Below are 25,187 nucleotides of genomic sequence, written 5' to 3'. Positions count from 1 at the left end.
AGGACAACCTTGGTCTGCGTAAGGCGAGCGTCTACCATATTCCTTGCAGTTGTGACGTACTGAGCATAAGCAACACACACGCTTACAACAGCCGAGCAAATCCGTCATTGTAGAACACTGTCTTGTCACCGGTCATCCTACAGAATATAACACAGATATTATGGCATGAGCTTCCACCTATAGGGATGGTGTTCTTACGGACGCTGTTGAAATTAAATTAGCAAGTAATCTTATAAATAGAGATGATGGTTTTTGTATAAATTCTGCATTAACTCTTGCTGTCTCCCCTGTCAAAAAACAGAGGCACAGACTTTTTGCTACCTTACCCGTTGATCATTTATTTCACTATCGATAACTTCTGACGTCAGTCATATTTGGCTTGTGATGTAGAGATGGGTCGAACTCGTTCATTCCCGTGAAGTACTTCATTCATTTCACTCTTTGCCGTGAAGCGTTCAAATGAAGTAGTTTATTCATGAAGTACGGAAGCCTGGCGAAGTTGTCCAGTTCGCCGCTCAGCCGCGGCTACGCTCGCTTCGCCTCGCTCGTACAATAAAGCTTCGTAATACTTCATAATTTTACCAACAGATGGCCGAACTATGAAGTAACGTCCACGTAACGTTTTGCGTCTTACAGCATCTGAGGTAACTTAAATACAGCTTGGTCGAAGGGGACAAAGGAAAGATAAATAGAGAAGCCTGTCACATATAAATAAGGTATTAAGTTTAACCTTGCTCGACATTTTTTCATGAAGCGCCAAAAAGAGTCTTCATCTGCCAAGTGAAACCTTATTTGTTGTGTTTATGGACTGAAAACTAGGGCTACCAACGAAATTAAGTCCAATTTTATGTTCCTTTTAAAATTTAATCAAAAATAGAATGAGTATGTTTACCACTGTCACAAAGTTTATATACCCACGTTAAGTAATTATTCAGAAGTTTTCCTGTAGATTTTATTTTTGTTGAGAATAATAACCCTCTAAATTCAAAACGTAAACTGTCACCTGTAGTCATTGGTACGATTCCAGGTAAAATCCCTCTTTATTTTATTCGGAAAGCAATTTTTGTGTCTGTTCACGCTTATACAATGGCTAGCAACTCGCGATCGCGTAGAAGTAGTGAAATTTGGGGTTTCTTCGCCGATTTAGGTGATGGGAAAGCAAAGTGCAACTGTTGTTGTAAGTGTATTTCACCGCGCGATTCGTCGACAGGCAGTAGAGGGAGGACTGAAGTGAAGGGAGAATGAGTGACGTAGCGCCAATGTAGTGGGAGAGGGAGAGGGAGAGGGGAAGAGAGTGAGTGAACGAACTAGAAAAAAAGTGTGGAGTGTGCTATCTGTGGAGAATTTGAAGTACCAGTTCATTGAAATTGAGTGGTTAGTTCACACTTCACTGGAGTGAAGCGTTCATTTGAACGACTCATTCACGAGCTCCCCACCACTAATTGTGATGGCGCTACTGTTTACATGTGTGTGAGTGGGATCTTCCTGGAGTTCCTCTGAAAACAGAGGTATTAAATTCTCTTTTGCAGCCCTTATCTGGTTCAGTTTTCCTTGAAAATGAGTGGGTGTGTTCCTGTCAAAATGTCAGCAGTTGTCGCCGACGTCATCTGGCTGCATTCCCGTAAACTGTTGTACATGTACATCATTGTTCCTTTTGAAATGTAGCAGATTATTTACAACAAACTTCATGAGAGAATAAATGTACTGTGGACCAGTAGTCAGAATGCCCAACTCCTTAAACAGCAGTCTACAAGATGATCGCGAGTGAACACCACATATTCCATCACATTTTTGAACAATAAAGGCTTCCTTTCTTAAATGTGATAATATGGGCAATAAATAAATGAATAAATAACGATGAGTTGCTGGAGAACATTATTCCATATTACGTTATTGAATGGAAACACGCAAAATACGTTAACTTATTGATTTGTCTCTCCCTAAGATTTGCAGTGATTCTAAGTGCGAATGAGGGTGAACCAAAATTCGCCTTTTCAGTTGAAATTCTCATCAGTATGAGGACCTAAGAATTTGGAAGTTTCCACTCTATTTATTATCTCCCGACCATCATCCTGCAGGGTAATATTTATTGAGTTAGGAGCACATATACAACTGAATTAAGAAAAATACAAGCAAGTGTAATTCTAGCTGTGGCAATGCTTTCGTCTACAGGACGGCCAAGTTGGCCAACTCTTTGTTAAGCAATATTGTTGACCGGAGGGAAGGCTATACAAATTCAAAAAGCTGCCTTCTTTATTCAATATTCATCTATTTAAAACGTCGATGCAGTGCTCCACATTCACATATGTTAGAATTTTGAAATATTGCCACTGTTGAGATCTATCTTCAAGAGAGTAGTTTGCAAACCACTCACTTCTTAATGCGGCCTGCTTCGAATAATTATTGCTGTTAATGTTAATAATTATTACTGTTAATAATTGTTGGTGTTAATGAAAAAGCGTCATCACCAACATAAACCGCATTTTATAGCATGCCGAGTGTTCTCGATTGCAATGCACGCAATTTGATATGTAATTTCAGCTCTGGCGACAGTGCTTCATGCATTAGAGTACCTTCATTCCTTATCGCATAATTAACTCTGTTTAGAAGAACCGTGAACAGTTCTGGCGACATTCTAAGATAATTAAAAGAACTTCTTGGATCTTCTGTTATAAATTATTTCAGCAAGGATGCTGAGCAACCGAGCTGACGTCTTTTCTTCATCCAGTCACGTATCGAAATAAGTTTATTTTTTTCTTATGCAGCGATTCCAAGCAACAAGCTTTATTAACTCCATCACAACTCGTGCGACGTGCAGCTGCCAAAACTTGCATTTCAGACACGACTCAGGGACCCACAAAACGACGAAACTGTAGTGTTTACTGGTGCCGCCGTGTCTACAGTCATATATGAAACCACTTGCGTGCAACTCATTCCACGAAACGAGTGGCGCAACCCAATGTCGTCGTGTAAATTAGGCTTAAATTAGTTTAAGTTAGATTAAGTAGTGTGTATGTGTAACACTTACAACGCCTCTCGGTGTTAATAAACCAAAATAGCTCCCAAATTAGCTCCCATGCCCTCGAAATATAAATTCAGAAAATGTCTCAAGCCCCTCCACAAGTAGTAATTTACGAAATAGAAATAAGAGACAAATAGAGGGGAATCTATAGTAGAAAAATAACAGAAAAAGAAAAGAATTTTAATCACAAATTTTGGAAGCATGGGAGGGGGGAAAAACGATAGAAATGGTTAAGTTATTAGTTATTCTTATATATGAGAAAATCAATATTATAGTCACAGAACGTAGGTCTTGAACACCAAAGATAGCGTTTACTAAAGTATAAATAGACATACAATGCAATTATGATACTGCAGTCTCTATCCTCTAGTCTGTTCGAAGTCAATTAGGACGTACAGCTTTAGGAAGCAACAATAGGAGTTTTATTAAATCACGGCGCAAGAATAAATCGCGACGAGATTGTTTTTTGGGAAGCATTAATTTCAGATCAGAATTAGAACTTTTGTCATATTAGAGGAACGGGGAAGTGATAAATAATCTCTCTGACTTTAACGTCACTCCGTGTGAAGATTTAAATATTTTACGGAATTAACGATTTTTGGACGGATTCGAACTTTGTATTGTGATAGTGGAAAAGCTTTACTTCACGCGACTAGTAATCATAGTTCGTGACAGTTTATGGATATTAAACGGGAATAATCTTTTTGTCGAAAGTGACAGAACATTGTTTAGTATCTCTGATACTGACGGGATTCAAGATTAGATACTTATTCAAAGAACCCCTTTGAATGCGATCGTGTGAATGAACTGATTTATTAATAATTCTTGTTAAATAAAATAACGTGTTAATTTGAAACTGACTATTCGTCTTGAACTTTACTTCGACTTAGGTTCATAAATAATTAGGTTACGCGATTTTCACCAAGAATAAACTGCAGGCTAGTAACTGAAACAAGTGAACGAGAATCTATTCAAAACACTAGTATTAATTTACTAATGGTATTTTTCCTTCAGAACTGGGAAGATGATACGTGTAGTGACTCACTGGGGTTAATTCAAGAACTAGCCGGGATAAAACAAAACCCCTCAATACCAGTCAACGTATAGATAAATTAACATTCCTACTTTCATGCAAGATACGGAAATCGGGATAGAAAAAAGGGTCGCTACATAAGCCTAGAGGCCGATGACCTCTGCAGTTTGGTCCTATAGGAACTTACCACAAATTTCCAGAATTTTGAGCGAAGTACGGTGGAACTGGAACGAGTAACTTCTCGAAAAAGAATGAGACCAATCGAGTGAGACTGAGGTGGATAGAGGCCACTTTGAAGAGAACAGAGAAACTCGTTCCTCAGTCCTTCTGTTCAGTTTAGTGTGTTCTTTCCCGAACGATGCACCTCTACTACATAGGCCAGGTAGCGCGGCAGCGTGAGGGAACAGAACCGAGTGTGGCACTCACCTGGAGCAGCGGCGTGTCCGGCTTGAACTGGTAGCCCATGACGCCGAAGTGGCAGAGTCTGCCGCGGATGGAGTAGCGCACGCCGTCGGGGAAGTCGAGCCCGCCCTTGGGCGTGCACAGCGTGCGGTACACGGCAGGCGAACGCACCATGCGCTCCGCCACCTCCTCGTACTCTGCCGCACGCAAACAGACCGCCACTTCTCTACAAACTCGCTGCCTCTTGTTCATCACGATACAACACAAATACTTAGTAGTCAGTTAACAAAAATTGATGTTTGTTGAATTTTGGAACGTATATTGTAAGGTAGCAGAGGATCAAGTAGGTAAAAAGACGAGGGCTAATAGAAATCCTTGGTAACAGAAGAGATATTGAATTTAATTGATGAAAGGAGAAAATATAAAAATGCAGTAAATGAAGCAGGCAAAAAGGAATACAAACGTCTCAAAAATGAAATCGGCAGAAAGTGCCAAAAAACTAACAGGGATGGCTAGAGGACAAATGTAAGGATGCAGAGGCATATCTCACTAACGGTAAGATAGATACTGCCTGGAGGAAAATTAAAGAGACCTTTGGAGAAAAGAGAACCACTTGAATGAATATCAAGAGCTCATATGGAAACCCAACTCTAAGCAAAGAAGGGAAACCAGAAAGGTGGAAGGAGTATATAGAGGGTCTGTTCAATGGCGATGTACTTAATATTATGGAAATGGAAGAGGATGTAGATGAAGATGAAATGGGAGATATGATACTGCGTGAAGAATTTGACAGAGCACTGAAAGACCTAAGTCGAAATAAGGCCCAGGGAGTAGACAACATTCCATTAGAACTACTGACAGCCTTGGGAGAGCCAGTCCTGACAAAACTCTACCATCTGGTGGGCAAGATGTATGAGACAGGCGAAATAACCTCAGACTTCAAGAAAAATATAATAATTCCAATCCTAAAGATAGCAGGCGTTGACAGATGTGAAAATTACCGAACTATCAGTTTAATAAGCCACGTCTGCAAAATACTAATACGAATTCTTTACAGACGAATGGAAAAACTGGTAGAGGCCGACCTCGGGGAAGATCAGTTTGGATTCCGTAGAAATGTTGGAACACGTGAGGCAATACTGACCCTACGACTTATCTTAGAAAATAGATTAAGGAAAGGCAAACCTATGCTTCTAGCATTTGTAGACTTAGAGAAAGCTTTTGACAATGTTGACTGGAATACTCTCTTTCAAATTCAGAAGGTGGCAGTGGTAAAATACAGGAAGCGAAAGGCTATTTACAATTTGTACAGAAACCAGGTGGTAGTTATAAGAGTCGAGGGGCATGAAAGGGAAGCAGTGGTTGGGAAGGGAGTGAGACAGGGTTGTAGCCTATCCCCGATGTTATTCAATATGTATATTGAGCAAGCAGTAAAGGAAACAAAAGAAAAATTGGGATTAGGAATTAAAACCCACGGAGAAAAAAACTTTGAGGTTCGCCGATGACATTGTAATTCTGTCAGAGACAGCAAAGGACCTGGAAGAGCAGCTGAATAGTGTCTTGAAAAGAGGATATAAGATGAACATCAACAAAAGCAAAACGAGGATAATGGAATGTAGTCGAATTAAATCGAATGATGCTGAGGGAATTAGATTAAGAAATGAGACGCTTAAAGTAGTAAATGAGTTTTGCTATTTGGGGAACAAAATAACTGATGATGGTCGAAGTAGAGAGGATATAAAATGTACACTGGCAATGGTAAAGAAAGTGTTTCTGAAGAAGAGAAATTTGTTAACATAGAGTATAGATTTAAGTGTGAGGAAGCCGTTTCTGAAAGTATTTGTATGGAGTGTAGCCATGTATGGAAGTGAAACGTGGATGATAAATAGTTTAGACAAGAAGAGAACAGAAGCTTTCGAAATGTGGTGCTACAGAAGAATGCTGAAGATTAGATGGGTAGATCACATAACTAATGAGGAGGTTTTGAATAGAATTAGAGAGAAGAGAAATCTGTGGCACAACTTGACTAGAAGAAGTGATTGGTTGGTAGGTCATATTCTGAGGCATCAAGGAATCACCAATTTAGTATTGGAGGGCAGCGTGGAGGGTAAAAATCGTAGAGGGAGACCAAGAGATGAATACACTAAACAGATTGAGAAGGATGGAGGTTGCAGTAGGTACTGGGAGATGAAGAAGCTTGCACAGGATAGAGTAGCATGGAGAGCTGCATCAAACCAGTCTCTGGACTGAAGACCACAACAACAACATTGTTCTCATATGTGACGACTTTTTTTGGAGATGGAGCATATCTATCGTAACAAATAACACGGTTTCTGCAAGCACCGACTGCGTGACACCAAGCTTACTCTGTTCATTCAGGAGATCTAGAAGTAAATAGATAGTTATGCCGCTTTTCTTGCTTCCATAAAGCTTTCAGTACAGCTCTGCACCACTGCATAATAAACAAGATACGTGAATATGGAATATGTGGCTGCGTTAAAGAGTTGACCGCTCGCAGAAGTTAATGGAGAGGTATTGTCTGAAACGATATCAGCTTCTGGCGCAACTCAAGGTAGTGCTGCCACTGTGCAGAATATATTTGAGGGTAATTTGAAAAGTTTGCGGAATCACCACCAGATATCAGCAAAGCACAACGAGATCCCTGCAAAATAGTAGGTCATTCTTTGTGAGTAAAGACGTGTTACATAAGTGTTCTGGAACTATGGTGTGGACATCTCTCTGTTATTGTTCCCGTGTAGTGATCTGAGAAGATGGAGAAAAACGAGATTCAAGAAGTAGTTAAGTACTTCGTAAAGGAAGTTATGGAGGCAAAGGAAATTCGTGCCTAAAACATTTAGAACACATTGGGCACTCCGGTCCTTAATATTCAGATATTGTCAAGTGGACAAACGAGTTTAAATTTGATCGGGACAGCTTACATGAGGAGCCGCATAGTGATCAGCCAAGATGTGCCACTACCGCAGAAGTTATTGCAAAAGGGCATAAAATTGCCATCGAGGATTGCCGATTTCATGTGAGAGAAACTGTTGAAGCTGTACGTACGTCATCTGAACAGAGTCCACCCCTGGTAGCTGAGTGGTCAGCGCGACGGAATGTCATACCTAACGGCCCGGGTTCGATTCCCGGCTGGGTCGGAGATTTTCTCCGCTCAGGGACTGGGTGTTGTGTTGTCCTTATCATGATCATTTCATCCCCATCGACACGCAAGTCGAAGTGGCGTCAACTCGAAAGACTTGCGCCAGGCGAACGGTCTACCCGACGGGTCGCCCAGCCACAAGTCATTTCCGTTTCCATCTGAACAGACATATCCCATTTTAACATTGGAATTGACTATGAGAAAATTTTCTGCCTGATGGGTGCCACGACTATTAACACAGGATCAGAAAACCATGAGAGTGGAAATGTCAGAAAAATATTTGACCTGTTTTCAGGCACCAAAGAAAGTAAAGGCAGTATGGTCGGCTGGAAAGGCCATGGCGTCAGTTTTCTGTGATGCGAAAGGGATTCTGATAGTGGGTTGTCTTCCCACAGGTCAAACAATTATGGGGCAATGTTACATTAACCTCCTGGACTAACTACGGCAAAAGATACGCGAAAAAGATCAGGATTGGCAACGACGAGAGCCATCTTTCATCGAGACAGTGTGCGCCCATACACAATTGTCATTGTCGTGGCAAAAATATTTGAACTAAGATGTAAATTGTTGCCGCACCAGCCTTATTTGTCTGATTTCGTTCCACCAAACGTCCGCGTTTTCTCTAAGCTCAAACTTTTGCTCAGTAGACGGAGATCCTCTTCGAACGAAGAACTGACCGAAAGTTAACAGGTACGAGGACGTGCTAAAAAGTAAGGACACAGAATTTTTTATGTGAAAATTCTTATGGCTTTTTAAACAACCTCTGTTAACATTCTACTTCTTTATTCATCGTATCTACATATTTATTAGTCAACATTTATTTTTATTTATTTTTTTTAATTTTATGGGACTTAACTGCTAAGGTCATCAGTCCCTAAGCTTACACACTACTTAATCCAAATTATCCTAAGGCAACCATGCCCGAGGGAGGACTCGAACCTCCGCCGTTTGTCAACATTGTCACCCTGTCGACGAACACGTTTCTCTCCATCAGAGACCATCTTGTTGATACAGTCACTGTAGAATGTTTGACTTTGTTGACGAAGCCACAATCTCACATCTGCTCGCACTACTTTCTCACTATCAAAATGAAGTTATCGAAGTTATTGGTAAAGTTTTGCAAACAGGTGAAAATCGGATGGGCCAAGTCAGGATTACATGGAGGATTATTAGTAACAGTGCACACAAGGCGTCAGGTTGTTGCAGATGTCGCAGCGCTCAATTGTGGTCTGGCATCGTCACATTGAAGGAGAGGGTGCTCCATGTCTGGACGAATTGTTCCAATTCGAAACCCAATTACAGCACGCAATTTCTCACACACCGACATTCTTACCGCCATGTTACACCCTACAATTTGGACCCTCTAGGGCAGACGGCTGCAGATATGAAAACATGAAGTACAAACATGTTGTATGTTAATAAAGTCTGTTTTATTTAAAAAGCTTTTGACAGATTCTACATAAAAAAAATCGGAGGCATTACTGCTTTTCAGCACGCCCTTGTGTTTCGCAGGCCTGGAGGAATCTAATTTTTGAAACGAGGTCAAGGCACTGGAACATCACGGACCTAGTGCATTGGTGTACAGGTAAACTACATTCAAAAATAAAAAAGTTCAACTGAGGTAACTCGTTTATTTATCTACTTTTCGAATTACTGTCGATCACTAGCGGAAATGGAAGTTTTACGCAAGGAACGCCTAGACCGAATGCTAGAAAACTGATGCTTAACTATTTCCATGCCTGAGAAATGCGTTACTTAAAATTTCACCCATATGTGAGATTATTTTCAGGGCAGAAAAATACCATTACTCTTGTAGTTCGTTGCTGATGTATGTATGTAATGTAGCTGGGACTTTTCAGGTGAAGATTTACATGCAGGACACCCACACGACGTGCATATGCAGCTCATAGTCATCGTTCAGACTTTGCGAAAGGTCGAATCATTGGCATTAGGGACAGGGGAGTAACATTCCGACAGATCATACAGTCAGTTGGCTGTTGTGCATTGACTGCAGAACGAGTAGAGGCGAAATCGACTCAGGATAGCAGTGTGGCAAGAGGAGTAGAAGGAATATACCGCGAGAGGATGGAGGGTTGTTCGACTGGCTTTGACGCATGACAACAGCTGATATCTGGACACAACGAACGATCGGAAGTAGATAACTGCAAGCTAGGTTGACATCTCGAGTTGCCGTCCGTCGTTTATCGCTGACATACATCGGCAGGCAACAGAGACCCACATGGTGAAGAGCCTCAGTCAACTAGGACACTGCGTGTCATTCTGCGGCTGTCAAACAGGACGATTCCGTAGCTCTTGTAGGGAGGCTGAATGTTCTGCAGTATGTGGCAAGAATGGCAAACCCTGTTTCATACCCATCATGAGCAGGGTACAAAATGGCATGTTCCATAGGATAATACATAACTCTACATTGCAGTCCACATCACAGATGCCTTGAAGAATGCACCGATCTTTGACTGGCCTGCCCAGTACCCTGATTTGTCGTCCTTAGAACATGTCTGCACACCTCCAGCCAGCAATCTTCGTGAACTAACACAGCTCGTCTCTCACGCAAGGCAAGAAATGCCTCTCAAGCTGACATTCAGAGGTTGTTTGCTTCTATAATACTGTTTTCCTGTGAAGCTTTACTATACATTACCGTTGTTCAAACCATAACTGTGCCTCAACACATTTGTTTCCTATCCTGCGACAAACAGCTGAAACATCTGTACAAACAATGTTTTTTTCCACTGCACTTGTATGACAACATGCTGGAAACTAGTGTCCCTAATTTTTTATGTGAAAACTCGTACAGCTTTTTAAATAAAACAAACAGTATCAGCATTCTGCATCTTTATTCTTCATTTCAACATACTATACTTGTTGCTCAACATATTTTCCGAGGCTGCGAACACATTTCTCTCAACGAGAGACCAGTTTGTTGATACTGTCACTGTAGAGTGTTTGACAGAGCCACAGTCTCACCTCCACTTGTAGCGCTTCGTCACTATCAGAAGAAGTCTTAGAAGGCGTTCTTCAGGTTTTAAAACAGATGAAAATCATGTGGGAACACTGTATGGAGGATGATCGATGACAGTGCCTAGTAATACATTGCACCAGCCAAAATGCAGTCCCACTGTGAATGCTGCTCTCAAACACAGGATGAGTTGGTTGACGTTCATAAGCAGTTGGAAATCGCCCTAACTACTGTCAAATGATTGACAGCTGCCGCGAGTCGATGTGCTGGAAGAGCTCCTGAGAGTCCAGTTTCTGTGATTTCTGTACCAGATGTACGTCAAGTACTATCCTCTCCCATGGATCCTGTCTCCTCTGCAGAAAGTAGACGATCTGTTATGAATCGTCCACTTGGCTTGTCAGTGATAGACCTAAGTGGTCTGTACAGGATGGACAGGGAATGGGGAGGGCTCCGGTCGTTGTACCAATCCCCCAAACCAACAAGTTTGAACTGCTGTCTTTCACTAAAACTGAAACTGACCCAATGGTACTCACTTCACCTGTTGAGGGGAAACCTGTTTTATCCAGTGTCAGGAGGAGGCAAAACAAAAGGGTAGGGGTCCATTAATCGTCGGCACTTCAAACGTACAGCGAATGATGGTACCCTTTCGAGAAATGGCAGCAAGGAACAGGGAAAGACGCCAGGTGCATTCTTAGTGTATGCCTGAGTGTCTCATTCAATATGCTGAAGAGGCCATTCGAGCAACCATTGAGGGAACAGGGTGCAGCCAACAGCAGATTGTGGCGCACGTTGGAAAAAATTGTGCCTATCGTCTGGACTCTGAGGTCATTCTTGGGTCATTCCAGCGAGTGGCAGAGAAGGTTGAGAGGATAAGCTTTGCACATGGAGTTTCAACGAAGCTCACAGTTTGCAGCATTGTTCCCAGAACTGATCGTAGCTCTTTGGTTCTGAGTCGAGTGGAAGGACTGAATCAGAGACTTCGAAAGTTCTCTGACAAGCTGGCTGCGACTTTTTGGCCTTGCGCCATAGAGTTTAGAACTGTGGGCTGGGCTCCCGCACTACTCATCAGAGGCTTCTACTCAGGTAGCTGACTGTATATGGAGTGCACACAAAGTGCTTTTTTTTTTTTTTTTTTTTTTTTTTTTTTTTTTTTTTTTTTTTTTAGATTAGGCGACTCTCCATCCATCCAGATAACGACAGCTGTAGGAAACACAGAAGTATCAGTGAGAGATCGAAAGAAATGTCTCCAACTGATGAGAGTATTAAAATCCTAATGGTAAACTGCCGAAGCATTCGCAACAAGTGAGAGAGTTTGAAGCGCTAACGAAAAGCAGTGAAGCTCACATAATACTAGGTACAGAAACCTGGTTGAAACCTGAAATTGATAGCAGTGAGATTTTTGGGGAAAATTTAAGTGTACATCGAAAGGAAATGGGAAATGGAGCTGATATATTTATCACAGTAGACAAAAAACTCAGATCCTCAGAGATAGAAATTGAAGCTGCATGTGAGATTGTTTGGGCAAGACTCAGTATCAGTGGTGGGAATAAAATGATTATTGGTTCCTTCTAATACCCACCAGACTCATCTCCTGATGTAACCAAAAACTTCAGAGAAAACCTCAGTTCACTTATACGTAAGATACCAGTCATACTGTAATAATTGGTGGAGACCTTAATCATCCAGCAGTTAATTGGGAAAATTGCAGTTTTGTTAGTGGTGGGCGTGGTAAGACATCCTGTGAAATTTTACTAAATGCCTTCTCTGAAAACCACCTAGAACAAATAGTTAGGAATCTTACCTACGTTGGAAATATATTGGATCTAATGGCAACAAGTAGACCTGACCTCTTTGAGAATGTTCACATCAAAACTGTTATCAATGACCATGGCGCAGTTGTGTCAACAATGATTACCAAAGTACAAACGACAACTAAAACAAGCAGAAAGATATATATGTTCAGCAAACTAGATAAAAATCGGTAGTCTCATATCCGAATGAGGAACTACAAACTTTCAGCATAGGCCAGTAGCATGTAGCGGAACTCTGGCTCAAGTTTAAAAGAATAGTTGACCACGCACTGAATAGATGTGTACCCAGTAAAACAGATCATAATGGGAGGGAACCTCCATGGTGTACAGTCACTGTAAAGAAACTTCTGGAGAAACAGTGATTACCGTATAATAGATGTAACACAAAGCCTAGAGTTACAGATAGAGAGATGCTGAATGAAACACATTTGGCTGTCAGGAGAGCAGACAATATTACTAGTAAAATCAGGATTTTTGCAGCCCGTGCAGTTATCTATAATGAAATGTATCCGAGAGAAACTGCATAAATATTCAGTCAGATCTTGATAAAATTTTAACATGGTGCAGATAACTTGCTATAAATGTTCAGAAATGTAAAATTTTGCACTTTACAAAACGAAAAAACGCAGCATCCTATGACTATAATATTACTGGGTCACTGTTGGAATCGGCCAACTCGTGCAGGCCAGGGCAGCAGTCGAACATTTTCTTTATCCAGAAAGGCCCGAACAGGACCTGCAACATGCGGTCGTGCATTATCCTGCTGAAATGTAGGGTTTCGCAGGGATCGAATGAAGGGTAGAGCGACGGGTCGTAACACATCTGAAATGTAACGTCCACTGTTCAAAGTGCCGTCAATGCGAACAAGAGGTGACCGAGACGTGTAACCAATGGCACCCAGTACCATCACGCCAGGTGATACGCCAGTATGGCGATGACGAATACAGGCTTCCAATGTGCGTTCACCGCGATGTCGCCAACCGCGGATGAGACAATCATGATGCTGTAAACAGAACCTGGATTCATCCGAAAAAAATGACGCTTTGCCATTCGTGCACCCAGGTTCGTCGTCGAGTACACCACCGCAGACGCTCCCGTCTGTGATGCAGCGTCAAGAGTAACCGCAGCCATGGTCTCCGAGCTGATAGTCCATGATGCTGCAAGCGTCGTCGAACTGTTCGTGCAGATGGTTGTTGTCTTGCAAACATCCCCATCTGTAAACTCAGGGATCGAGAAGCGGCTGCACGATCCGTTACAGCCATGCGGATAAGATGCCTGTCATCTCGACTGCTAGTGATACGAGGCCGTTGGGATCCAGCACGGCGTTCCGTATTACCCTCCAGAACCCACCGATTCCACATTCTGATAACAGTCATAGGTTCTCGACCAACGCGAGCAGCAATGTCGCGATACGATAAACCGCAATCGCGATAGGCTAAAATCCGACCTTTATCAAAGTCGGAAACGTGATGGTACGCATTTCTCCTCCTTACACGACGCATCACAACAACGTTTCTCCAGGCAACGCCGGTCAACTGCTGTTTGTGTATGAGAAATGGGTTGGAAACTTTCCTCACGTCAGCACGTTGTAGGTGTCGCCACCGGCGCGAACCTTGTGTGAATGCTCTGAAAAGCTAATCATTTGCTTCTTCCTGTCGGTTAAATTTCGCCTCTATAGCACGTCATCTTCGTGGTGTAGCAATTTTAATGGCCAGTAGTGTACCTTGGCGGCAGCAGAATTGTGTGGCAGTCAGCTTCAAATGTCGGTTCTCTAAATTTTGTCAATAGTTTTCTCGAAAAGAACGTCGCCCTCCTTCCAGGGATTCCCATTTGAGTTCCTGAAGGATATCTGTAACACTTACAAGTTGTTCAAACCTACTGGTAGCAGACCCAGCAGCCCACCCCTGAAGTGCTTCGATGTCTTCCTTGAATCCGACCTGGTATGACTCCCGGACACTCGAGCAATATTCAAGATCAGGTCGCACCAGCGTCCTATGTGCGGTCTCCTTTACTGATGAACCACGGTTCTATAAAATTCTCCTAATAAGCCGAAGTCAACCATTTACCTACTCTACCACAATTCTCACATGCTCATTCCATTTTATATCGCTTTGTAAACCGTACGCCCAGATATTTAAACAAATTGACTGTGTTAACCAGGGCACTAGTAATACTGTATCCGAACATTTCAGGTTTGTTCCTACTCATCCGCATTAACTTACATTTTGCCACATTTAGAGCTAGCTGCCATTCAACACACCAACTAGAAATTTTGTCTAAGTCGTCTTCTATCTTCCTACAGTCACTCAACTTCGACACCTTACCATACAACACAGCATAATCAGCAAACAACCGCAGACAGCTGCCCACCCTGTCCGCCAGATCATTTATGCTTATAGAGAACAACAGTGGTCCTATCACACTTCCCTCGGCCACTCCGAACAATACCCTTGCTTCTGTCGGCCGCGGTAGCCGAGCGGTTCTAGGCACTTCAGTCCGGAACCAGGCGGCTGCTACGGTCGCAGGTTCGAATCCTGCCTCGGGCATGGATGTGTGTGACGTCCTTAGGTTAGTTAGGTTTAAGTAGTTCTAAGTTTAGGGGACTGATGACCTCAGATGTTAAGTCCCATAGTGCTTAGAGCCATTTGAACCATTCTGAATACCATTACTTCTGATGAACACTCGCCATCGAGGACAATATAATGGGTTCTATTACTTAAGGAGTCTTCGAGCCACTCATATATCTGTGAACTTATTCCATTCATTAACAGCCTGCAATGGGGCACAGTGTCAAATGCTTTCCAGAAATATAGAAGTACGGAATCTGCCTGTTGCTCTTCATCCGTAGTTCATCTTAGAGCATGTGAGAAAAGGGCAAGCTGAATTTCACACGAGCGATGCTTTCTAAGACCGCGCAGAATCGTCGACTTAAGCTCCTCAGTTTGAAGAAAGTTTGATATACTAGAACTGAGAGTGTGCTGAAGGATTCTGCAGCAAACCCGAGTTAGGGATATTCAAATGGTTCAAATGGCTCTGAGCACTATGGCACTTAACATCTGAGGTCATCAGTCCCCTGGACGTAGAACAACTTAAACCTAACTAACCTAAGGACATTACACACATCCATGCCCGAGGCAGGATTCGAACCCGCGACCGTAGCAGCGGCGCGGTTCCGGACTGAATCGCTCGGCCACAGCGGCCGACGTTAGGGATACTGGTCTGTAATTTTGCGGGGCCGTTGTTTTACCCTTTTTGTATACTGGACACCTGCGCTTTTTTCCAGTCACTTGGGACTTTGTGCTGGGCGAGAGATTCACGATAAATGAACGCTACGTAAGGGGCTAATGCCGTAGAGTATTCTTTGTAAAACCGAATTGGGATTCCATCCGAACCTCGTGATTTATTTGCTTTCAAATCTTTCAGTTGTTTCTGTACGTGAGGGATACTTATTACTATGACGTCCATATGGGAGTCTGTTGGGCGGTCAAATGACAGTACGTTTGCACGATTCTCCTGTGTGAATGATTTCTTGAACGTGAAATTTAAAACTTCGGCTTTCGTTTTCTTACCTTACCAGACTGGTCGACAAGGGACTGAATGGACCAGAATTTTCTCGGGTTCTCTGCCAGATTTTTTGCTAAGATGTGACGATGGTAGCTTTATGCTTCGCGCGTCTATCTTTTCACAGACGCACGTGTCTCTACTAACTTTCGCTTGTCTTCATTTGTGCGTTCTCTTTTGAAACGACAATGCAACAGCCTCTGCTTCCTCAGCAGTTCCGAATTTTGTCATTAAACCATGGTGGGTCTTTTCCATCGTTGATCCACTTACTAGACACACAACTCTCTAGACCAAGATGTACACTCTGCTTAAACTTCGCCCATAAGTCCTCTACGTCCATCTTACTGGAACTAAGTGATGCCAGTCCACTAATCGAGATGCTAACAAATGCCTATCTGCTCTGTCTAGCGGAAACACTCTCCTAATCTTCTTGATTGATTTATTAACTTTCGTAATTATAGTTGCTATAAAGGCATCACGATCGCTAATCCTTGCTTCTATGCCGACACTGACAAAATTTTTGGTCAGGAAGGCTGCATGGGGAATTAGGCAGCTGGTTACCCACTTTTATGTCACAGTCTTCTAAATAGATTCATATTCGCCTTTTTTGTGCTATGATAGGAACATTTTTCACCTGGTTCCCTTCTTTTCTCTGCTACCGCAGGGTGTGCTGCTTATACGAAATGAATTCTAAGTCTGTAAAAGTTTTAAGTTTATTTACATTCCTTGATACATAAAAACATCAAATAAGTACATGTAATACAAGGTTAACACAAAACCGTCTCCCATACAAAGCAACTTAGACTTACACCACTTTACACAAAAATGTTCATTTTTAGGATACACGTACAGTATACCAAAAAATGCCGTGTTTGGTTTGCAAGTACAAAGAATTTAGTAAGGCAAAATAATTTTTTGTAAGGTTCTTATGCTGCCAGGTGGCATATCACATAATTTCCAGTTCGAGACAGCCTGTGTAGGCATCATAAGCCTATTATACAAGGGTTGCCCAGAAAGTTATTCATGGCATTTTTTTCCTTCAACAATTCTTTATTGAACATAATGAGAATTACACACTCGAAAGAATGGTGTTTTATCTGCTCACCCTATTTTTCCACGTAATCTTTATCCTGTTCTATGGCCTTCCTCCAGCGTGAAACAAAGGCGTGTAACCCTGTCGGTACCAACCCCTGTCCTTGTGGCGGAGCCATTGCTTCACTGTGTGAATCACCTCCTCATCCTCCTCAAAATGGCTTTCACGAATGGCACCCTTTAATGGCGAATGACAACATCAGCTCGCTGCAACATGTCAGGTGTGACAGCCGTGGACGGTCACCATGACCGCTGCAAATCGTGGAACTCCGCCGAACCGCTCTCTGATGACCTCACCCTCTCTGCCCAGTGACTAACTGTACTTCTGCCGACAGCAGGTGCTGCATAGACTTTGCACAAGCGTTTGTGAATATTCCCCATTGTTTCTTTCTCTGCAATGAGAAATTCAATGATGCCACATTGCTTGTAACGTACATCACCTGCAGACACCATTTTGAAACTGTCCCGCAGCTACGCTATCTGTCGACAGTGACGAAAGCTTGGCTCGCTCAATCAGGAAACTTCAAATAATACATGCGTAACATTCCGCATTCGTAGCATTGTTTTCGGCTGAGAAGAAAAAAAAAATGCGGTGCGTTACTTTCTGGGGAACCCTCGTGCATAGCGGGCACATCATAAAGCTTTATTGGTGAAAAAATGGCATTGAAAACATAGTTTGGTGACCTCAGAACCTTTGCAATGACCTCAGAACCCTTGCCAAGTCGCCACTAAGTCAGTTAAAACTGTATTTACGCCTAAGATCGCATATTACGCGCATATTTTACGTGGATAAGCAAAAAACTTTGAATCTCTGGATCTCGGTAAGGGATAACGATATCGGAAAAAGTTTCAGCGTTCCCTGAGAACATTATCTTACGAGCTTATGGTAAAAATTTCGACGATTTGCCGTGAATAGAAATTATAAAAGTGGTGATCCCACAACTGCTGTTTTTGGTACCCTAGAATCATAATTGTTCGGGGTTTTCTTAGGAACCGACCATGAACAAATGGTGCTTTTATAAGCTGCGTAGACCACGCCTTTTGGAAAAGGTGCAACCGATTTGGTCTGTTTGTCTGGTATGGAGGAAGTAAGTAATGTTTAAATTTTGATGCCGTAGTGTAGGACAGGTACAGTATGCCCGTACGGTATACAAATGGTCGCTAGGCCAAGGACTATCCAAAACACTTGACCCCTTGTTTCTATGATCAGTAGAACCCGAGATATGACCGCCTGCATTCGCACTTTCCCTCGAAGCTCATCGGAAGACAAAGGATACTGTGCGCTCACGTGCACGGACCAATACATACTGTACTGAAAAATTTTACATCGCTCTCCCGACGACCGATAGCAATAATCTGTAAGCTTTTACGCGGTTCTAGGCGCTACGGTCGCAGATTCGAATCCTGCCTCGGGCATGGATGTGTGTGACGTCCTTAGGTTAGTTAGGTTTAAGTAGTTCTAAGTTGTAGGGGACTGATGACCTCAGAAGTTAAGTCCCATAGTGCTCAGAGCGGTTTTTTTTTTTTTTTTTTTTTTTTTGTAAGCTTTTACAGTTTCATTTGGATTGTGTGCATAATTTTCGATTGCATGATTACGTGGCACGTCTTGTACCAAGTACCAACACCGCGTCCTGCCACTGGCATGCATCAATCACGAAGTTACCAGTCAGGTGGCGCGGTGGTTGCCACACTGGACTCCCATTCGGAATGACGACGGCTCAAACGCGCGTCCGGCCATTCTAATTTAAATTTTCCGTGATTTTCGTAAATCGCTTCAGGCAAGTTCCGGCGTGGTTTCCTTGAAAGGGCACGTCCGACTTCTTTCGCCATCCTTCCCTAATCCGGTGGTACCGACGACTTCACCGTTTTGTCGCCTCCCCCAAATCAACCAATCAAGTTATTTGACTTGAGCTTTAACACGTCCAGGCATTGTTTTCAGAGTTAGGTATAAGTAAGAATGACAATCTCGCTGCCGTGAGAGGAGCACTCACCGTCGTCATCGTCGTAGTCCCCCATGAGCGGGGCTCGCTCCCCGGGCTGCGGGAACACGTCTTCTGGGCAGAAGCACTGCCAGCCAGGCTGGTCCTGCACACAACAGTTACATTTCAGTTAATGTATGAGTGTGTAAATCTTTCGATATACTAAGTTAGGCTGGAAAGCATATGGAAGACAATCAAACGCAGCAGTAAAACTGAAGAATGTACTTCCTGATGTGCTCTCAGATTTGGCTTCTGACTATAGGCTGCGACACTTCATGAGCGTACAAAACGGAAACTTAATACTGCATAGCGAGGCATGGAATTTATAAGGCAAGACAAAAAAGGACAGAAGACATCAGATTAATTAACACACCAAGGATATCCTAGGCAGAATCGCTAGAATAAATTATGACCAACGGACAAAGTTGGTGCTGAAATGGGGTCCAAGAGACAGTACGGAAGACTGCCAGGCAGATGGGACAAAGATCTACAGAAGATCGCTAGAGTCAACTAGCTGAATATGCCTGACACCATTTCTCTTGGAATAACAAACTGAAGACATACTTGAAATCAATACCTGGAGAGGCCACAGCATTTCATGATAGACATGGCTCTGACTCCTACTGCTACTGCTCCTGATGATGAATGTTAACACCCCCACTCAATACTACTGACGATGCTACTTTACTTTTCTCCTTGTATCCACCAGGTGTTCTTTGCCAATCTAACAATAGTAATTCATTAACTGGTGCAATTTTACTTAGTCCATCTGTGATGATCAAAAGTATCCAGACACCTATTAGTGGACGTTAGTATGGAGTTCGTCCACTCTTCGCCTTTATGACAGTTCGAATTCTGCTGGGGACAGTTTCAGTGAGGTGTCTGAATGTCTGTGGAGGAATGGCACCCCAATCTTCCTCAAGAGCCGACACCAGAAAAGGTATTCACCTTGGGGGCTGGAGCAAAGTCGACGTTCTTACTCATCCTAAAGATGTTCCACTGCTGCTATGGTCGCAGGTTCGAATCCTGCCTCGGGCATGGATGTGTGTGATGTCCTTAGGTTAGTTAGGTTCAAGTAGTTCTAAGTTTAGGGGACTGATGATCTCAGATGTTGAGTCCCATAGTGCTCAGAGCCCAAGATGTTCCACTGGGTTCAGGCCGTGACTACAGGCAGGCCAGTCCTCAGGAATATTTCCCTAACTGTTGCCTCACAGCTGCCACGTTACGATGGGGTGGATTGTCATGCTCGTACAAAAAATCATTGTCTCCGAAATGGTCCTGCACTGCATGCAGTACTCAGTGCCGTAAAATGTTTACATAACCTTCCGCATTTAGCGCCATCTACAGCACGGTAAAGGGACCGCACCCTAACCACGAAGAAAATCGCCATACCGTAACACCATCTCCTCAGTACTTCACTGCTGACACTACACACGGTGTCAAATAACGTTGCCATAGCATGCGCCAAACCCAAACCACTCCATCGAACAGCCACAGGGTACAGCGTGATTCACCACTACAAATCACTGATTTCCAGTTTTCCACTGTCCAGATGCGTCGTTCTTTATAGTGCTCCAGGCTTCGCTTAACACTGTCTGCAAATTTGTGTGACTCATGAGGAGCTGTTCGACCATTGTATCCCATTATTTTTAACACCGTTCGCAAAGTCACTGTCCTAGCTGGGCTGCTGGTGGCACTTTGGAACACACGAGTGATGCCTTCTGCTGATACCATGTATTTTTTCTTGGTTACCGCCATCAACTAATTCAGAAACGCGTTTCGAAACTTTAATTAACTCGACCATTTCTGAAGTGAATACACATTACATTTCGGATTACTAGCAGTGGCACAAAGTCGGGACTGTCTGCGTCCCGTTATAATAGGGACCTCTGGAACACTGGTTAACTTAGAAGCAGAGAGGCAATTTACCTTTCGGTTGCGGTATATAGAGTGATAATTAGTATGACTGGTGTAAGTGGTATTACCATTAGGCTTTCGGCGCTGTTCTGCAGTCCTCTCCTCACGAACAAGACGTCCGCTTCTTCCCTGGAGTCCCCGCGGTAGATCCCGTCATCTTCTTCTATCTGTGGAAAGTACAATCGTCCCTTAACAGCACTTTCTCATTTCTCATGGAATTCATGTACTTACAAATGGACGAGTGTGTGTATCTTCTGGTAACATAAAAATGTATCAGGGCAAATTTTGCCAATTTAGCCACTACCTTTTACATTTGCTATATCATTTTTAAAATTTATGTCAGGAATATCAGGTTACAAGTTAAAAGAAAGAAAAAGAAGTACAAATTATGAGAACGTAAAAGACAAGTACATTGATAGCGCTTGTAAGATAGTCGGGGCAGAAATGCATGTGTTGGTTTGTCTGGATATCGCAGGTATCCCCATTTTAGGAAGTATGAGCTTCCTGTGCGCTCTTACCAGTTTTAGAGATGCTCAGAATTTGGCCTTTGTGTACATAAATACAACGCTGACGTTTTACGACTGCAGAACGGAGTAATAAAGTTTTTAAATTGAAGTTCAAGTGAACTTAAGTTACTCCTGAATGGATGCATTAAATTATCACAAAACTGCAGTCTTGCATAATTTCTTGCTGTCGTCACCTAAAAGCTCGAAAAGAGACGACGCGACCTGTGCCATTACTCAGTGAGTATACTGATCGCAGAGGTAAACGTCAAACGACCATATTTGAATGAATCGTGAACAGAACTTTGAAGAAAGTAATAGTCATAATCTACGTCTACATTACGTTCTGCAAACTACTGTGAAATGCATGGCAGAGGATACTTCCCACTTTACCACGTGTTAGGTTTCTTCCCGTTCCGGCCGCGCTGGATTAGCCGAGCGGTCTGAGGCGCTGCAGTCATGGGCTGTGCGGCTGGTCCCGGCGGAGGTTCGAGTCCTCCCTCGGGCATGGCTGTGTGTGTTTGTCCTTAGGATAATTTAGGTTAAGTAGTGTGTAAGCTTAGTGACTGATGACCTCAGCATTTAAGTCCCATAAGATTTCACACACATTTTTTTTTCTTCCCGTTCCACTCACGCGTGGAGCGCGGGAAATGGCTATTTAGTCCTTTGCTGTACGATTTAGACAAAATTCGTGCCCAAGCCGTTGGAGACGTGCGTGCGAAATGGTCCAGCGTGATGCATGAGACAGCCGCAATGAATGCAGTCATACAGATACCTGTTATGTAGCTACACGTTTATTTCACGTGATACTGCTACTGTACACGTTAATACTAATTTAATTCTTTTTCCTTTTCTGCTATAAATATTTTTGTAACACAACATTTCAAACAATGTATCAAATATAAATTTTTAGGCATAAACAATACTTTAAGAGAAATTATAAAATTCCTGAGGTTAGCACCTGCGGTCTAGTTGTACCGCCGTTGATTAATAATCAAAACGTCCTCGGTCCCTAGCTCGAAACCTGCCATCGCTCAAAATTTTGATTAATTATCAGCACTGGCGGCCGAAGACTTCCGGCATAAGAAGTTACCCTCATACAGCCAACGGCCTATCAGAGAGGGCGGACAAGTGGAAACAGGTTCGGGGCACTGTCTTATCCTTCGGGTGGGAAACTGTCCCTAAATGCTGAAGAATCAGCAATGATCAACGGCATGTGGATGCACAAGGGAATGGAAGCCATTGCATTAAAGAAAAATAATGTGTATCCACAGGACATAAGGCGTGTAATTAAAAAAAGGTCATGACCTCTCTATTGGCAAAAGATTCCAGAATAGTTCCCCATTCGGATCTCCGGGAGAGGACTGCCAAGGAGGAGATGACCATGAAAAAAAAATTGAATAACTAAAGAAAAGATAAGGACCTACGAGTCGGGGCGTGGAATGTCAAAAGCTTGAACGTGGTAGGGAAACTAGAAAATCTGAAAAGAAAAGGGCAAAGGCTCAATCTAGATACAGCAGGGGTCAGTGAAGTGAATGGAAGAAGACAAGGGTTTTTAGTCAGATGAGTATATGGTAGTATCAACAGCAGCAGAAAATGGTATAACAGGTGTAGGATTCGTTAAGAATAGGAAGGTGGGGCAGAGAGCGTGTTACTGTGAACAGTTCAGTGACAGGGTTGTTCTTATCAGAATCGACAGCAGACCAACAACGATAGTTCAGATATACACATCCACGTTGCAAGCTGAAGATGAAGAGATAGAGAAAGTATATGTGGATATTGAAAGGGTAATGCAGTACGTAAAGGGAGATGAAAATCTAATAGCCATGGGGTACTGGAATCAGTTGTAGGGGAAGGAGTAGAACAAAAGGTTACAGGAGAATATGGGTTTGGGACAAGAAATGAGAGAGGTAAAAGACTAATTGTGTTCTGTAATAAATTTCAGCTTTTAATAGTGAATACTCTGTTCAAGAATCTCAAGAGGACGAGGTATACTCGGAAAAAGCCCGGTGATACGGGAAGATTTCAATTAGATTAAGTCATAGTCAAAGATTCTGAAATCAGATACTGGATAGCAAGCCGTACCCAGAAGCACATCACAGTGTGGTAGTGATGAGGTTTCACTGAACTTTACAAAATTAATCAGGAAGGATCAATACTCAAAGAAGTGGAATACGAAAGAGCTAAGGAATGGCGAGATAAGTTAGAAGTTCTCTAAGGCTATAGAGACAGCAATAAGGAGTACCTCAGTAGGCGGTACAGTTGAAGAGGAATGGACATCTCTGAAAAGGGCACTCATAGAAGTTGGAAAGAAAGATGTAGGTACAAAGAAGGTAACTGCGAAGAAACCATGGGTAACCGAAGAAATACATCAGTTGATCGATGAAAGAAGAAAATACAAAAATGTTAAGTGAATTTCAGGAATACAGAGATACAAGTTGCTGAGGAATGAAATAAATAGGAAGTGCAGGGAAGCTAAGTCGAAATGGCTGCATGAAAAATGTGAAGAAATGAGAAATGACTGTCGGAAAGACTAATTCAGCATATAGGACACTTAAAACAAACTTCGCTGAAATTAAAAGCAAAAGTGGTAACTTTAACAGTGCAACGGGAATTCCGCTGTTAAATACAGAGAAGATAGCGGATAGATGGAAAGAGTACATTGAAGGCCTCTATGAGGGGTAAGATTGGTCTTATGTGATAGAAGAAGAAACAGGGGCGATTTAGAAGAGATAGGGGATCCAGTATTAGAATCAGAATCTAAAATAGCTTTGGAGGATTTAAGATCAAATAAGGCAGAAGGGATAGATAATATTCCATGAGAATTTCTAAAATCATTGGGGCAAGTGCCTACAAAACGACTGTTCACGCTGGTATGTAGAATGTAAGAGTCTGGCGATAGATGTTCCACTTTCGAAAAAATATCATCCACACAATTCGAACTTTGCACATCCATGTCGGCTTTTTTCTTAGACGTCGGATCGATGTTTCGGGAAGGGGCCCCCAATATTGCGCTTGAAGTTGAAGAGGTTTTTCACTTTGTGATGGTTTCCCACGCTTTTTGTAGTACAGCAACTGGACAATTTTCAATATTACCTGTGCTATATTTATCCAGTAATCAAGCGTCTGTTTCTATTATCTAACGGTGTATTGTGTTTTGGATAATGTACGTACTGAATAGAGCCACATACGGCACATAAAGAAAATCTTTGCCACTACGATCTTTCACACTTGTGTGACTCGTGATGTTTACATTTGGTCTGCATTTGTTTCGACGAATCGGACTCTCAAGTAGGGCAAGGGGTTAAATGCCTCTTTGCGAGTGCTGATAAGATTATTTTTGTCTTTGTGGTCCTTACGGTAGCGATAGGTAGGGGGTCGCAGTACATTCGTTAATTCTCCACTTGAAATGTGGTTCTTGTAACTTTACAGTAGACTTTCGTGGGATATTTGGCACCTGCTTTCAGGAATCTGCCAATTCATGGTTTTCACCATCTCAGTGACATTCTCTTCGAGCTGAAACATGTAGACATTCGTGTTGTCCTTCTTAGCATACGCTCAGTATTACCTGCCAGTCCCATTTCGTACGGGTTCCACACACCTGAGTAATATTTTAGGACTGGTAGTATAAATATTTTGTGACTAGTCTCCTTTGTAGACTGATTTTTTTCAAGTATCCTGCTAACGAGCTGGTCTATCAACTATAGTTCTTTACTTACGACTGGGCATATATATC

At 42.5% G+C, this 25,187-nt stretch overlaps 1 protein-coding gene across 1 annotated transcript in view; it reads right to left on the bottom strand.

Moving 5' to 3' along the window:
- LOC126467491 (uncharacterized) overlaps positions 1–21,685 on the bottom strand; it is a 40,291-nt gene extending 18,606 nt beyond the window's left edge. Inside the window, exons 1-4 of the mRNA XM_050096513.1 lie at positions 21,677–21,685; positions 21,017–21,115; positions 19,044–19,137; positions 4,482–4,654 (exon numbers count right to left, since the gene is read on the bottom strand). Coding sequence (XP_049952470.1) covers positions 4,482–4,654; positions 19,044–19,137; positions 21,017–21,115; positions 21,677–21,685 — 375 coding nt within the window. The remainder of the gene's footprint in view (positions 1–4,481; positions 4,655–19,043; positions 19,138–21,016; positions 21,116–21,676) is intronic.
- Positions 21,686–25,187: the final 3,502 nt, after the last annotated feature.

Source organism: Schistocerca serialis, chromosome 1 (genome assembly GCF_023864345.2).
Source record: "Schistocerca serialis cubense isolate TAMUIC-IGC-003099 chromosome 1, iqSchSeri2.2, whole genome shotgun sequence".
Classification (NCBI taxonomy): domain Eukaryota; kingdom Metazoa; phylum Arthropoda; class Insecta; order Orthoptera; family Acrididae; genus Schistocerca; species Schistocerca serialis.
This window is presented reverse-complemented; position numbering and strand designations above follow the sequence as displayed.